Below are 17,027 nucleotides of genomic sequence, written 5' to 3'. Positions count from 1 at the left end.
CAGATTTATTATACAATCACTCCATCACCCAGGAGAATGTCAATATGTGGAAGCTCTTGGGTGAATAAAGAGGGACAGGAAGAATGAAATATTCACATCAGGGATACTATTAGCATAACAAATATTGTGTAAGCTTGCAAGGTACTCTCCAACCTTGAAAAATAAGTATAAGATTGCTTTCAAAGTTTTTGGTATAAATAAAATTTAGAAAAAATTAGGAGAAGAGAGGGATTCTCTTCTATCTGCTTTCACATCTGTAGGAGTATCAAAATATTTTTCCTATTGGCTTGTGAGCCCACTCACACATATATATTTTTAAGATTAATTCTTTCTTTAGATGAATTTTATTTTTGCTGTACTGGTTGAAAGGATGCTTCAGAGTAAATATGTGACCTCAGCCTTTTTCTAAGCATGGCATTTTCTTTATTCAGTGGAAAATAAAATAATTTTAAGAGGAATTTAAAATTATATTTAAAGTAGAAGACAGAACTATTTAAAGAAAACATATACATTTTTATGCCAGCACAGGTGTAATTTACAGCCTTTTAAATAGTTAATGAACATGGTATGAGCAAAAAAAGAAAAAAAATGTAAAGGATTTGATCTGAAGGATTTGAACCCCTTTCTTGTTTTAAAAAGACAGGAAAACTTTAAAGCTGCATAGTTACTCATGCATGTCAGGCTTACATTTGCTCAGCTGGGGCAACCTGCATTTGCTTAGCCACAGATGGATATAAAGATGATGCTATTCATCTGAAACAATGATCCTTTTACTTATCATAGCTTCTCTGTGATGTACATGTCCCATTTAAATGAAATGATCTTCACAGTGTCATAAAATATTCATTAAAAATTTTCAGGCAACTTGCAATTCAAAATGTTTCACAATATCAGCTATGGATTAAAAGGGTTTTGCTTGGTTTGATTTGGTTTCTTAACCATTTCTTAACCAATATTGTTTTTACATGTATATGTATTTATTCAAGAATCAGTCCTAGGCATTTATTTCTATTTTCAAATCCTGCTTTAAAGCCACATTTTGCACTTGGTTTGTGGCATAAATCAGAATCAAGGGTCCCTAATTAATAGACCTGCAAAAATTTGGTGTAGTATAATTTGGATTTTCAAAGGAGAAATTCACAAAATATTCAATGACAGTTTGAATTTTTTAGGTATGAGTGTTAATTTATATGGGGAGAAAAAAAAGGTAATGGATGTGGAAAACCATGGGACCAAGGAGAATATTTTCAACACACAGCATGAAATACCAATACCATTTTTCTGTTAGTTTTCAAAATTAATTCACTCTGGAAAATGAGTTTGGGGCTGATGTTAATAGCAATGAAGCTGAAATATTCCAGCTGAGGCAGGTGTCCTGTTGGGAAGCCCAGACAGGGCAGATTCAATTCCCAAGGCTCCAGCTGAGCTTCTTGGTTTCATGCCAGTGGTGATTGAAGGTCCTTTTCCTTTGGGAGGCACTCCACCAACCTTCAGCCATCATTCAGAGCTAATTTCTGCACATCCAGCAGCCAGGTCTGTGGAATGCCTGGTAGAACCGGACAAAGCTGTTGTTGCACATCAAATGTTTGGAGACTTTGTCCTTTGTTCTCCTGATATAAAGAACTTATTTTTTTGTAGCTACAAATCAGTTATGGCTTTCACTTAGACGAAGTGACCAGCTCATGCCTGCTCTGAAAATACTTCCTGATGTTGGATGGAGCAGAAAATGCAAATTCTTCTCTTTAGGAACACACAGAGGAAGATGGATTGCAATTCCCACTGTACAGCAACTTTCTTATCTTGCATTGTGATTCAGTGATTAAAAAGATCAGTGTACCTCAATTCCTTCTGTCCCCTCTTCCTGTGAGAGAGTGCTAAATCCCTGGGTGACAGGTGACAAAGACTAAAGAGGCCAAAAAAGTTCCTTCCGCTGGTGATTAGGAGGAGCCTGTGACAAAGGGCTGTCAGGGAAGAAACTGTGGGACAAAATGTATAAAGAAAGGAGCTTTTATTCATCATTTTCCTGAAGAGATTAATTTAAGGCATTTTCACTTCATTACTTTGAGTGTTTCTCTTGACACCTTTCTCAAATTCTGTACCTCTCCAGATTCATTTTATATGCAATCATAGAAACATAGATCATTCAGATTGGAGGAGATCTCTGAGATCCTCAAGTCCAGCACTGCAAAGGCCTCCACTAAACCATGTCCTCACATTCACATTCCTTTGGAACACTTCCACTTTTGCATGCCACAATAGAAAATTTGATATTTAATACAACATGATTCTTTCAGTCATCATTATTTCAGTCCTCTTGAATCTTGTGAATTTGATGAGGATATAAATGATGTATTGACTCATGACTGTCTCAGGCAAGAGGAAAAACATTTACCATGAGCTCTGCCTGTCCTCTGAGAATTTTTATTTCAATTATAACTACAGATTTTGTGACGCAGGCATAGCTCCAGAAAAAAACAGAATGAGATCAGATACAGAATAGTTTGGGGTGTTTTTTAAAGAAAGAAAGAAAAAAAAAAAAAGCTTGGCAAGAAAAAGTGGCAGGTAGTGAAGTAAATTGAATTAATTTGTGGTATAGGGCCTCAGAAAGCTGGAAATGTGTAGGCATAAACCATATGAGCAGCATCTCTGCTAGCTGCCTCAGCTCCTAAGAGCAAAGTAGGCAGATCACATCAGACATGAATTTTTTCTTCATAAACCGCTAACAGCAATCAGAACAGAGGTGGCTAAAACTCTGTCAGGATTAAAAAAAAAACCAAACAACAAAACAGGCATCTCTCCTGGAAATAAAAGTGTCAAACGTGTATAGTGCTTAAAAGTAATGCATCTGAAAACATATAATACAGAAGACATGAGTGTGGCTGTAGATAGATTTATTGCTCTATAATATATATGGACTGAATGAGTTTTTTTTTACACAGTTACCCTCTCTGGGTATCTATGAATTTATAATGCTGCTTCTTAGCATTTATATTTGTCTACACTAAAGATGCAATAATTTATTAACATGCTAATAAATGTTTAATACTTCTCCTCTTTATCATTTTATAAAACTTTCTCCCTAGCCTCTGTTTCTTGAAAATATGAGAAGGACAAGCATGAAACTAAAACAATGCTGTTTGAGAAGTCGGTGTATTTATATGCAGATTTTTAAAATGTCTCTCATCTTGCTCATAACCTCTGTTGTGCATGTTGTTGAAAGCAGCTGAGATGTTCAAGACATGAGGCAAAATCTGATGTTGGATTTCTTGTTTTGTGACTGATAGTTATGTTTCAGGTAGGCTACCTTTTTAAACAACTACCTATATAGTAGCTGTAGATTAATTGTAATGCCAGAAAAAAAATAGAAAGAAAATAGTTTAAAAATCAAGCATTATTTTTTAAATTCTCTTTGACTTTTTTTCCCTTTCTATTTAATTAGAATTCACATATTTAACTTTTGAAAGGTTTTTATTTACAACTGTCATTGTTTGGGAGACTCAAATAATTTGAAATTCAAACTTATGAGGAAAAAACAACAAAGAAAATGCAACTTCCCAAGTTCATCTAATTGCTATCATGTTTCAGTAGTCACTGAATACCCAAGTTTACTTTCATGGCTTTTCAAGGCCAATGAAATTCAGATGTCATGTTGAACAGGACATGAAAGTTTATGTGCTTCTACATAAATTGGAATTTCACTTCCAATTCAGAACTTTCCACCTATTTCACTTTCCACTTTCATAGCTTGCCACCTATTCCAAATGGCAGAATGCAGTTTTCCTGAAGTCTCATGTAAATTTCCTAAAAGCAGTTAATATTCAGTCATGAAACAGTCTCTTCAGAAGAAAGGTTCTCTGGGTGGTTAAGAGGAGACTTCATCTGTTGCATCAAATTCAATGAATTAGGTATTGCTAAATACACCAGACATCAAATTAGGCACTCCAATAACTGGCACTTTGTAGCACTGTGAAGACCTTTATGAATCAGTCTTGTAACTCTTGTTTTATGTTTTTGTCATGGCAATTTTAATCTGAATGAAATATCAGATTAACAGTATTTTCCAAGTGTTAAAAACTTTGGGCACAGGAGTGGTACAAAGAAGTTGAAATTAAGACAATTAAAGAGGTTTAATACATATTTTTCTTCATTTATCAGCTCTGAGTTATCAATGTAGAACCATTGCATTGTTGCAGAAATAGACATAGAACAGAATTGCGCTCACAATCTGAACTGATACTTGCATGAGTGACTTATCCATGTGTTCTTCTGGCTGTTTCTATTTAATGGTGGTGATATAATTATTTTTTCTTCCCTCTCTTTCCTCTGCAGCAATGACAATGCAGTTCATTAGCCATCGATTCCCTGACTACCATGACCCAACTATAGGTGAGTACAGGCTTTTCCCCCCTTCATCCCTTTCAGTTTCTCTGCCTGTGTGAGACTGCGAGATGTTGTATTTGCTGGGAATATCTTGATGAAGGCAAGAATTATGAATTTGACTGGCTGCTCTCAGAAGATTAATTTATTACTTTATAATGCTATATTACATTAAAGAATACCATATTATACTGAAGAATACAGAAAACACTTACTGAATGCTAAAAACTCATAGTTCTTCCCAGAGTCACAACACAGCTTGGCCCTGATTGGCCAAAGAGTCAAAATAATCCACACCAGAATCCAATAAAACAATCACTTGTAAGTAAACAATCTCCAAACACATTCCACATGTGAGCACAACACAAGAGAAGCAAATGAGGTAAACATTGTTTTCCTTTTCTCTGAAGCCTCTCAGCTTCCCTGGAGAAAAATCGTGGACAAAGAGATTTTTTCAAAAAATGTGAATACTACAGTGAGACAATGAGAAGCTGCTTTTAAAAGGTCCTTAGATAGAAGGAAGATTTGCAAACTTTAGATGACACAAAATTAAGGTATAATGACATTATGTCATGGTCTTACCATAGATATTTCTTCCTGATGCTCTTTATGCAAAACCTCTTTCAAAAACAGGGCTCTGCCATTCATGCATTTTAGCTATCAATATTGTGCATTTATAACTGCAGAATATGAAACAAAATCGCTAAAGAATATGAAAAATCCAATCTGGAGTGGGATATGTTTGTCTGCTTTTTTAAGTGTTGTTATTTTAGTGCTACTTCCTGTTTTAAAGTCTTAGCTGGCCTCCTCTAGGAACATCAAATGAGTGCTCAATTGAATAGAGTTGTGCTCCGGGATTACACAACTAACTTTGTTGGGTTTATCTACTTCATAAACTTGTGAATATAGAAATTTACACATATCTGTTTTACACTTTATGACAATACATGTTTTTATCTGAAATAATCTTTAAATGCTGAGTGACTGTCAGAACTGCATGTTTATTCATTTAAAAGTGCCTTTATTACTTAGATTTACTTATACTTACATTTATGCACACTATCCATGTGCAATGTTTAATTATAAGAAGAGAATTATGACAGAACTGGGTCCAATAAGTGGAAACTGCACTAAAATCATCTGTATTTCCAAAGACTTTGGGGGAAAAAAAGAGAAATCAATTCCTCTCAGACAAAAAAATTTTTGTTTTCTTTGAAATTTTCAAGTATTTCAAACTCATCTTTAACTTCTATAAAATTATTGTATCACTCTACAGAGCAGACAATGACAGTTTTAATTTTTATTTGTTATTTCTATAGTATTCCACATTTTCTAGATTTTAGGTCTTGGTAAATGGTCGTAACTTAAATAATGAAAAAATATCTAAATTCTTCATGTCATTAGTAATTTTATAACTGTTAAAAAATTGCGAAACACCAATGGGATGTGTCATCTCTAAAGAAGGCAAAACTACTGTGGAATTGCTACAAATTCTTTTGTTCTTCTCAGAAAAAAATTGAAATTATTAAATCTAATTGGAAAAGAGGAACATTATTAGTTATCTACATCACTAACTTAGGTACCTACATCCATCTTTATTGTTAGCTATTCACCTGCCATCAGTATTTATTCCTATATTGTATCTCATCATAATCTTAACTGATTGGTCTCTAGACACCACCACAATATGAATAATAGATAATCATGAAGAGAAGGAAAGCTTATGGTGCATTCAAAATACATACTGCAGGAATGCCTTGAGGACTTGATCACGATGAAGGTCTCCTTGGGTGAGAAAGTGTTTCTACTCAGTAAAACCAACACTAGAGAGGAGGAGAGAGGCCGAAAGTGAACAGGGAATTATTGAATTCCATCTCACCCAGCTGGCTAGACACAGAATGGAAGTACAAGTTTTTCTCTTCAGCACTTCTCTTTCTCAGAGTATAATGAGGACATCCTGAAAAGTTCTTATTATTATCTGGGCTCTAAAACACATACTAAACAGAAGAGAATGATCTTCGCTAAGTAATTATGTTTTTCCTTAGGTAAATTTGTGTACGACCCCTTGAAATTGTACATAAAACAAAAAAAAAACAAGTAGAAGGAATCACTTATTGCCACATCTATAATAACAAACACATAATTTTCAAATGGCAGCCCACTGAAAAAGCTTATACTGTTGAGATTGTTTTTACTACTTTTAAGCAACTGGTCTCAACTCACAGAATTAATCTCATGTTTGGTTACACATCCAGTAGTAGGATATTTTTACTATTTAGACCATCAGCCTAAAGAAAATAGGAGGATCCAAAATGAGTACTTCCAGGACCAAGACTATGCTGATTTCAGGAGAAAAGGTTATTCCTCTAAAATCGTGAGGAGATAGACACAGATGCTTCGTGTCATGGGGAAGTTACCATCTAAGATCAGTGATATCTCCAGGCAGAGTTTTGTTTCTCATTGTAACCCAGCAGCAGATGATGCAGAAATTACAAAACGGGCCACATATGAAATCTACATTCAAGCTGTCTGAGTGACAAAGCAAAAAATTAAATACAATTTTTCTTCTCTTTCTGAGATCCCTGATCTCTCTGGATATCAATTTATCGCCTTTGTCTTGTACCATACATTCCAGGCCCCTTCCATTCCTCAGCAATTTTTATCTTGTTTATGGAACCTATGCGTTGTCCTGAACTTTTATAGGCACCTGGCCTCACTTTTTTTTGGGATACTTCTTTGCAAATAAATAGTTCTGTGCACCTGCAATTTTATTTTTCTGGGCATTTTTAAGGAAGAGAGGTTCCTGTCGAGGTCACTGAAGGGGTGATCCTGTCCAGAAAAAAAAATTCTATAGTGTGTTTAAATGATAATCCACAGATTTCCAGTGTTAATCTAACTACTGAGACTACAGCACTTCAGCTGAGCATTGAGATAAGGTGGATTGTCTCATTTGCTTGACATGTACAAAAGACTCTAATAAATACCCACCTAATTTTTTCTGATGCTCTTGCACGACCTATTATGTTCTCTTTATTTTCTATTATATGGCATTGTGGTGGCAGTAACCATGAAGCCTAACTGTGCAAATTTAGCCAAAATTTAAAGATATAGTGCTAACCAAATTGATGTTGTCCCTCCTTGCACTTGATGGGACTTTTTTTTAATTAATTGTCCTATAACAAATAGATGGTAGTGAAATAGAGGCGCCATTCTAAACAGCATCATTGTCCCTGAAATCCCAGAAATCTATCACTTTCAGTTTTAAGGGCAAGCTGTTGATGACCCTGGGGCTACCAAAATATTGACAATCACTTTATAATTTAAAACTTTTTTCAGTGCCCATTTTAAGCATTGACATGGAAGTAGAATAATAATAGTAGAAGTAGAATAATAATTTCAGCTGGTTTTAATTTCCATTAATTCCTGTGAAATAGTTTGTTATACATACATATACTTCAAATGTGTTAATTTTGATCTTGAAAGGGCTATGCAAATAGGTTTAGAATTATTTACATGTTTTTTCTCTCTATATTTATGATTTATGTAGACTTTTGAAGAATTTAACGGATGTTGTGTGCATACACATAAATACAGAACTAGATGTGTCAGTATTCATTTAAAATATAGAGTAAATATTGATTAAAAAGTTAAATGCTACCTGAATTGCTAATTTTAATGCCGTCGCTTTGAGTTTAATGCCACTTCAAGATCAAATGTGTATAGTGGCCATATTTTAGATTTGCTACAAGCATTGCAGCTCAAAATTTTGAGACAGAAACATATTACTTTTGTAAGTAAAGGGGGAGAGGAAGGGTAAAATTTGTATTAGACTGTATATAAGAAAAACATCAGAGCTTAGCACTTTGTGAAAATTAAATTATTTTAGAGCGCATTTAATATTTAATTGTAATCAACAATGGGCATAAATTCCAAGTGGCGGTGGATGTGATAATTTTCTGGAACAAATGGCTGAGAGCAATTTACAGTCTGCACCGTCTTTGGCAACATCACAGAGAGTTAATGCAAGTGGAGTGTCAGGAAAGGAAACACGACACAGAGCAGCAAACTGGACAGGCTCCAAGACGCTCATTGACCATGTGACTAATCTTAAAATGAATACATAATGCAAACGAGATGCGAGAGCAGCTTCCTGTTTTGTTGAGATATCACTGCATGAGATTGTGTCAAATGAGCAGTTGAGGGCATTAAGGCTGCGTCAATGTCAAACTCTAATTGAAATGGGTGTGGGATGGAAAGCACTCTAGCATTAAGCACATGAATTTCCATGAGGTTCCCTAACGAAGTGCTGCATTCACCAATGCATCAAATAAAATGCATTTACTCATCTTTAATAAGATGTTGGAAGCACGGGGGTGAATTTCACACCAAAAAAAAAAAAAAAAAGGAAAACCGAGCTGGAAATATTCTAGGTTTATATAATGAGCACCAAAAAATGTTTGTGATATAAAGATTGTATCGGTTTTGAAGGTACAATAATGAAAAAGTATAAAGCAAGGGAAATACAAACTCATTAAAAATTAAAGAGGACAAAGGTGGGACACATCTGCTAGATCTGGGGAGAGGCATCTTGCCACAAAAGTTCTATTCACATTTATATTTAGGGTACAAATAGTTTCCAGAACATTTCTGCTCTTATATAAAATGTGAATGCATGTGTAGACCATCCCTAAATTAATTCTCACTCTTTTTCTTTATATAGAAAAGAAATATTTAGGTTGGACTGAGCACATCACAACTAGATTTGAGCCCCAAAATTATTTGTTTTCTTTTTTTTCCTTTTTTTTTCTTTCATTCATCATTCTCCATATATTTATTGGCCTTATCTGACGTGGCATAAAAAATTCATATAAAATGATCAATTTGTCTCCAAGGACTGTCTCCCAAGGGTATTCACACTGATTATGTAGATGTAGCAATATTGCCTCTATTTTCCATATTCATCATTGTTCAAAACAAGAAATGAAGAATGTACAAGAATACTGGTGCATGCCTTTGAACCATATTCTTAAATTTGTGCTTTTATTTTTCATTTTGCTGTCTGTTGGTGTTATCTGCGTTATTAAGAGATTGATAATCACTTGTGATGCAAGGCATTTAGACTTAGGTATATCAAAAAGAGCAGAGATTATGGATACTCTGAATAAGGCTCACCTTTAGACATCCAAATTTTAAATTCTGCACATGAATCTTGTATCTTGGTTCAAATTAGAGATTCATGGAGGTTTAGGGTGGAGATTCAGTTCTTTGCTCTCTTCCTTTATCACAGTTTTCAGGAGCCATTTGAGATCCTCTGGAGCATGTCCAGAGAAGGGAACAGAGATGAGAAAGGGTCTGGAGCACAAGTCTGGTGAGAAGTAACCAAGGGAGATGTGGGGGCTCAGCCTGGAGCAAAGGAGGCTCAGGGGGGACCTTGTGGCTCTGCACAGCTCCTGACAGGAGGGGACAGCCGGGGGGAGGGTTGAGCTCTGTTCCCAGGGAACAGGGACAGGACAAAAGGAAAAAGGCCTCAACTTGCTCCAGAAAAGGTTTACATTGGATAAATATATTTTTTTTCCCCTGAAAGGGTATTAAGCAGTGGCACAGGCTGCCAGGGCAGCGATGGTCCCTGTAGGTGTGGCACTTGGGGACATAGGTTGGTGGTGGGTTTGACAGTGCTGGGTTAACAGCTGGACTCAGTGATCTCAGGGCTCTTTTCCAACCTAAAGGGTTCAGTGAAGGATTCTGTGCCCTGCAGCCCTGCTTTGGTTCAGGATCCCCACCCAGAAGGCTGTAGATCTTCCAGAGGTCCTGTGTGGCTGATATCTGTCCCCCTGTGAGTGTGACATGGGATCTGTGGATCACCAGAGCCCTTCTAGTCCAGTGAATGAAAACCAGAAACATTCCCAAGAGCATAACAAGCATCCAGACTCCAGTATGGACAACTAGATAGCATCCACACTTCAGGGTAAGGAGATTTTAGCTACCAACCTTGCATATAGACAAATGCTCTCTAGGTTTCTAAATCTAGATGCCTGAAGATGAATTGTGGTGCATTCTCTGATGGCTCTAACAGAACAAGGACCTTCAAAAATCATTGTGATACCTCTCAGAGTGTCTGGATAGAGGAAAATGAAGAGTGAGATGTGCTGTGCACCATCCTTGCTAAGGTGGCAAAAGAAAGGAGAACATTGTCATGAGTCTGGCAGTGTACGTTCTTCCACAGTAAGAGAAAAATAAGCCATGCATAGAAAAACAGGGAGTAGCATCAAGAAATTAAGAATGGAAAAAGTGCCCAAAATGCTCAGTTAGTTTAGATTTCAAGGAGGCAATAACTTCTGCTTAGTGTTAGTATTTCATCCCACTATGAAAGGAAATACAAATTATTTGAAAGCACAGAGAGGGGAGACTGGAAAATCACAGCAGATTTTTCTCTCTCTGATGGGAACAATTTGACTTGAAAGCCAAAAATAATCCTATTTCTCTTTGAGATATTTCTTTTTAAAATGCAGTATTTTTTATTTAAAGTGCACATTAATGATAGTGGGATAATCTCCCAACATTTCAGTATGAGATATGTTTGTCTTAGACAAAATCTCATATCATGATGAAATTTGATTCTTTCTGTTGAGAACTTCAGTATTTCTCTTGTTAAAGGACTAGTCTGGTCCTATTCTAAACATGCTGTGATACTCAGACATATGATCTCCTGCTGTAATGTTAAACTTTCCTTCCTTGTATTTTGATTTCATGAGTCAGCTGTCCAGTTCTAAATTGTTTTCAGACTTCATAAAAAAAAAACTATCAAACAAGAAGTTGCATTTTTCTGTCTGTACTCAAGGGGAATCTCCCCAGAACTCCTGCTCATAATTTTGATGTCCAAACTTCAGGTTTTCTTACACATATGACTCATGGAATTACTTTTAGGGCTGTTTACATCAGGTGACAGATCTTTTTCGATTAACATTTTCAAACACCAAGGAAATATTGCTTAACCTAATAATTTTCTTTTAGTAACATATCTGATACAAGCAATATCAGAGCAGCAAATGCAGTCAGTGTCTTTTTAGAGAGTAGGAACCCCAGGGATCTCATTCTCCAGTCATCATCTCCCCTCTGAAGTCACCAAACACCTCCTCAAAGTTTGGAATATTGGTCAGAACACCTCAAAGAGAATTTTGGCCTGCACTTCAGCCTTGGCAGTGCAGTGGTGTGTGTCTGTCTCACATGCCCTCAGAAAACTGAACACTGCAGCTCTGCTGGCAGATTCACTTCAGGCACCGCAGTGCCAGACAGCAGCCACAGCTCTGAGCCCTTCTTCACCACGCTGTGAAGAGGAGGAAATAGTGTAGAGATCAAGTGTAGAGTCATCTATCTGGAGCTATTAATATTATAATATATTAATACACAAAGATATTAGTATCTCCATGTAGATATTAATACCTGGAGCTATTCTTTACCCTAAAGCATGAGCAAGGATTGATGCATGAGCTGTCACCTGCTAGGAGCAGACGCTGGGGACTCTGAAACATTCTGTACTTTTGTGACATGAAATAAGCCAAATCTTAAAACTCATTTGTGCAGAAAAAGAGGAAATCCCACTCTGTATCTCTGCCCTTTTCCCAGCCTCTGCAATTCATTGAACAGTTTTTCAAGCTGATTCAGTAGCATTCCGAAAGAAAATTAAGCCACCCCAACATGGAATACCTGCCTGAGAGGTTAATAAATTAAAAAAAAATTGGTGAAAAATGGTTCTCAAAGCTCAAATAGTCAAAAGGGATCATGTAGAAAAAAATATGTGGAAAAGGTGGTAAAAGTGGGAATGAAAGAGATCAGAAATTGTTGTATTTCTGGGACAGGCAAGGTGTGAAAACCCAGTCAAGCATCACATGCATTCACTCTCAGACACCAGTCCATGAGCCAAAATTCCTTCACAAGTTGATCCCTGTTGTCAAAAATAGCAGTGGCAATTACCTGTGCCACGGTGTGAGATTCCTTGGGCTATTGAACATCTCCAAACGAGGAAAACTGGTTAAATGGCCCTGTGACCTTTCATGGCTCTATATATCCTCAGTTGGAGGATTTATCTAATCAGAATTACCTTAAATGATAATCTGGCTGGTGATATGACTTCCCTTTCTCCATTGTTTTAGAAATTAGGAAAATGAACAAATGACTCTGTTATGAGCAAAACCTGGCAGGTGGTCAGTGGTGATCAGCAGAGTTAAATCCATTGGTAGACAGCTATGAGTGGTGCTGTGATAACATTATTCTATTTATCCAAAATCTCTGCTCAACAAATGCTTACTATGGCTGGAAGAAGACAGAAAAGTGTTTACCCTGTGTGCTGTCAGGAGAGATCTATGCTTGCCTCACGTTCACATGCAAAAAAGCACAATACCCCTTAGCTGATAATGGTTCGTATTTATTATTTTCCATACTCCATTAATTTTCTTTGTGCTGGAAGTAAAATATATTCCTGCCTTGGCCATCTTCTCTTCACTGAAAAGGGTAAGTGGAGGCTCAAAGTATGGTATATTACCCTTCTATTTCTTCTGGAAACCTCAGATTAATTGTGTATCTGCTAAATACAAAAAGAATACATAAATAACTAAAAACTTTATAGAAATGTGACTCGGTGGTTGTTCTTCTTAAGCACTGATCAGATTAAAACTGAGGGAGGAAGAAAAAAGCCTTTTCTTATAAATGTGACAATACAAAAGCATTTCTGTGGTATATTTTTATGATAATAGCAACAGTAAGAATAGTTAAAATAATGAAATATTTTTATTAAAATTATTTTATAGTATCTTCTCTATTCAGAGTGTAGAAAGAGTCAGTCAGGAATAGAAACCCTTATTAACTTTTTTTTGTATGTTCAACACAAAACAGTCAATTTTTTTCTTCATGACAGCTTTATACAGGGCAGAAGACCTCCAATTCAGCAATGGGTGGTTTTGGTTTTACTCTGTCAAAAAATCTTTTCTTCCCCTGTTTTGATCCACCAAGTCTCTGATTGATAAATTTAGTAGTTTGAAGCAGAAAAAGAGCTTTAATGGTTCTCCTAACGGAAGAGAATATTCTCAGAGCTGAGATCTTCAGGTCTCTCCTCAGACCTACAATTATACCCTAATATTAACCCAAAAAAGTAAACTGGGGCGATGTTTCCTCCTTAGGTTCTTCTCTGCTCCCTTGTAGTAGATTTTCTCTGGCACACTTTCACTGGGGTGAACCCCTGATATGATCTGTGGAACTCAGCTCTGAACCTTTAGATCCTGACTGATTTTGGCTGCAGGAAAGATCTGCATCTGGATGGTGACATCAAAAACATGAGAGTTTATGTTTTTACCCAGAACTGCTATCCACAGTGAAGCCACACACAAATTGTAGTTTCTGATTAGCAGTGTAAGCATGCAAAGTGATAGAACATGATTATCTCACCCTAGCCTCTGCATCTTGTGTTAGTTAGATGAAGAATTCTCTGAAATATGAAATACAATAAAGAAAGCCTAGGTTCTTGGGGCTAAAGTGGGGTGGAATGTCATGTTTTGTGGCAGAGGAGGATGTCCAATGTCCTCAGAATTACATGGCTGAAGCTGGAGTGAACACCAAACTCACTTTGTGGCCTTAGCCCGGTGGTTCTGCTGTGGGCATCACAACCCTCATTTGGTGATTGCAATTACCATTAATTATCTGTAATTACCACTAAGGTCATGAACTTAGAAGGACCTGAAGCAAGAGTTGCAGCCTATGAATGGGGAAAACTTGCTTACCTGTGTCCTGTACATTGTGATTAGCAAAATTATCCCGCAAATGGTTTCTGAAATTGAAAGAGATGCCCACGCCACGGTTTTCTAGAGGCGGATGATTTATCACGCTCAATTCAAAATTCCTCATCGCAGGACAAATGTTTCCATTAACCTTTCTTTCATGGAACCCAGCAGCCATCTACACCTAACTAAATCCAAGGCACCATCCATGCTAATAACCATGCAGATGTAGCCAACTTGCTAATTACTTCCCCTGAAATGACAAGAAGTGAATTCCTAGCCCTCAGATTCTCCCACTCAGTAGCACAAGCACGGACTTGAAAGAGTGGGGAAATTGCTACCTGCTATTCTTGTTCCCCGAGATAAGGGTACTTGGACTCCTGTTAATTATCATGTTTTGATTAAACAGGAGTACTTTGTTCACTTTGTTCATGCATGCCTTTGAATAAAATAAAATTTTTCTGGAAGCAAAGGAAATAATGATATGCTTTTATTAAATATTAGTAGCATTATCTACATTGCAAGCAGTTCCTAACAGCAAGTGCAATGGTTTGCCTGAGTTATCTTTAACCTTAAGTTGCAAAATTGCTAACTTTTGCAGAGAAATTTTAATTTCTCTGTAAGAGCCAGCTCTGAGAACAATAGTTTTATTCACTCAGGTGGGGGACACAACAATTAAAACTTAGCCTGTTTGGAGGACTACACTGCAAGTCCTGATGAAGACCTAAGTGAGTTTTCTAAGCAACAAACTTTCTGTCCTATACAGTGATTAACACAAAATTGGTCACATATGTATATATTTGCAGGTTAAAATCATAAATGGTGGCTTTGTTGATAACAGCATTTGCATCATAACTGAAAGCTGCTTCACTGGACCAAATTATTCAGATCAACTGTGTCGTCTTTTACCTAAATCCATGCTGTGTCTCAGCAGAAAGTTATCATTTAAAAGAGGTGACTAAACCCAGAAGAATTCTCTGTTTCACAATGTGTTGCTATGTAAGAATGGAATTAGTTTCTCCATCCATGTGCCTGGGGAAATGAAGGGAGAGGGGTGCAGAGGGTTGTTTTTGAGACTTCATCTTGAAGTCTCAAAATAAAAATTGTAAAATAAATTTGACCTTGATCAGAACTTGTAACTGCTCTGTGACCTTCTGAAAAAGCATTTTGCTTTAATTAATAATAATTTTATTTTGGAGGGGAAAAGACTTGTCTGCAAATAGAAAATAAAATGTTGCAAACAGTAAAAAATAATACATAGTATAGTTTTATAAAAATACTGTTTCTGTGGAAGGAGATATTTGCATTGGTGTTTCTTGTGCTTAATTTTCAATCTGCTAATGGCCCTAATATTTTTCTCTGGACTGGATAGTCACATATACTGTTATGCTCACATACCCTGCTGTAATTCATAAACTTTGGGCCCTGATGACAGAGGTCTGACTGAGTGCAAGGTGCTGCAAGGCCAGAAAAGGCAGCAAGGGGTTTGCCTTGCTGGCTACCAAGGTTTATATTGTTACCTCCTTTGTCTGGAAATAGGTGTCTTACCTTGAATTTTCTATTGTACATTGTGCTTTGTATCCTTGTTGATTACTCCATATAGAAGAAATTCACTCCCATGCAAAACTGTTCAGCACAAGCATTCTCAATTTTAGTTGTTCTGGAAAGCTAAGCAGGACATTGCCTCCTTTTCCAGCTGCTTTGTTAATAAACCTCATGATCATGAGAACCCAAGGGGAGAAGAGAAACTAAATTTAACTGGCTCAAAGTTCAGATCAGATTTCTGATCACACAAAACATTTTAGAGCACAGATAACGCTGTTGTTTTTTGTATTTTTTTTTATACTTACCATAGGCTAAGTGAGATTAAGCTGCTTTTGCTTCCAGTGCTTTTCAGCAAAGAATGAAAGGGCACCACAGTAATGAAACAGCAAGCTGACATTCAAGAAGAGGTTCTTATATACATCCATAGGTAAAACTGAAAAAGAAAGGAAAAAAAATGGAAGATGGATTGTGCAATGGATAACCCATTTCCCAATTTAAAAGGCTCTGAGTGCATTTCAGGTCACCAAGAAAACTGGCATGTACTTAGCCAAAACTGAAAATCAATCAGGCTGCTTCAGCAGCTCAGTGTTATCAGTCCTGCCCTGCAGAGCACAGCTCTGAAACATTAGGCAGACCAACAAGAGGGAGAAAGTTAATTTGAGAGCAGCTGTTTTAAGACAGATACATAATGGCATTAGGAGAGGAGCACTGTGGTGAGGTGAGAGCTGAACAGAAATGCCCATTAGGCTCAGGAAGCTTTTAGGTGAATTATTGGAAGCAGATGCAGCTAAAGCCTGAGGTGAAGGAGTCAGAGAAGAGTATGATAGAGGTGGATGCTAAAAACGACTAATAATGAATAGTGAGGCTGCATGAGACTTACTGGGCCTAAATTGAGGTTTTTATTCTGCTACAACGGTTCTGGATGTTCATAAGGTTGCCAGAAGTGTTCAAGGGATGCGAACATCCCTGGAAGTGTTCAAGGTTGGGCAGGGTTTTGAGCAACTATAGTCTGGTGGAAGGTGTCCCTTCCCATGGCAAGGGGAGTTACAATGAGATTCTTTTAGGTCCCTCCCAAATCAAACAGTTCTGTGATTGTATGGTTCTATGCACTGTGCCCCTCTAAGCATTGAGCCACCACTTTTCATTGATTAGGATTAAATGAAGAGGTTTGTTTGAGGATCTGGGTACAATCTAGTTGTGCTTCTGCTTTCCATTGAAGTTATTAGCAGTTCCTGTTTTAGGAGGACAAAATCAACTACAAGATGTTCTGCTCTTTTGTTTTCAAATATAGGTAATAGAATCATTACTTTCTTTTTGTTAAATTTTAATTGGTTTATT

At 36.8% G+C, this 17,027-nt stretch overlaps 1 protein-coding gene across 1 annotated transcript in view; it reads left to right on the top strand.

The window, feature by feature from the left end:
- RIT2 (Ras like without CAAX 2) overlaps positions 1 to 17,027 on the top strand; it is a 176,790-nt gene that overhangs the window by 48,213 nt on the left and 111,550 nt on the right. Inside the window, exon 2 of the mRNA XM_054283368.1 lies at positions 4,330 to 4,386. Coding sequence (XP_054139343.1) covers positions 4,330 to 4,386 — 57 coding nt within the window. The remainder of the gene's footprint in view (positions 1 to 4,329; positions 4,387 to 17,027) is intronic.

The sequence above is a fragment of the Melozone crissalis genome, unplaced genomic scaffold (genome assembly GCF_028551555.1).
Source record: "Melozone crissalis strain CALT ecotype California unplaced genomic scaffold, PUWL_Pcris_2 ptg000036l_1, whole genome shotgun sequence".
NCBI classification, from domain to species: domain Eukaryota; kingdom Metazoa; phylum Chordata; class Aves; order Passeriformes; family Passerellidae; genus Melozone; species Melozone crissalis.
The sequence above is the reverse complement of the archived record's forward strand: the minus strand, read 5'-3'. Positions and strand labels throughout refer to the sequence as shown.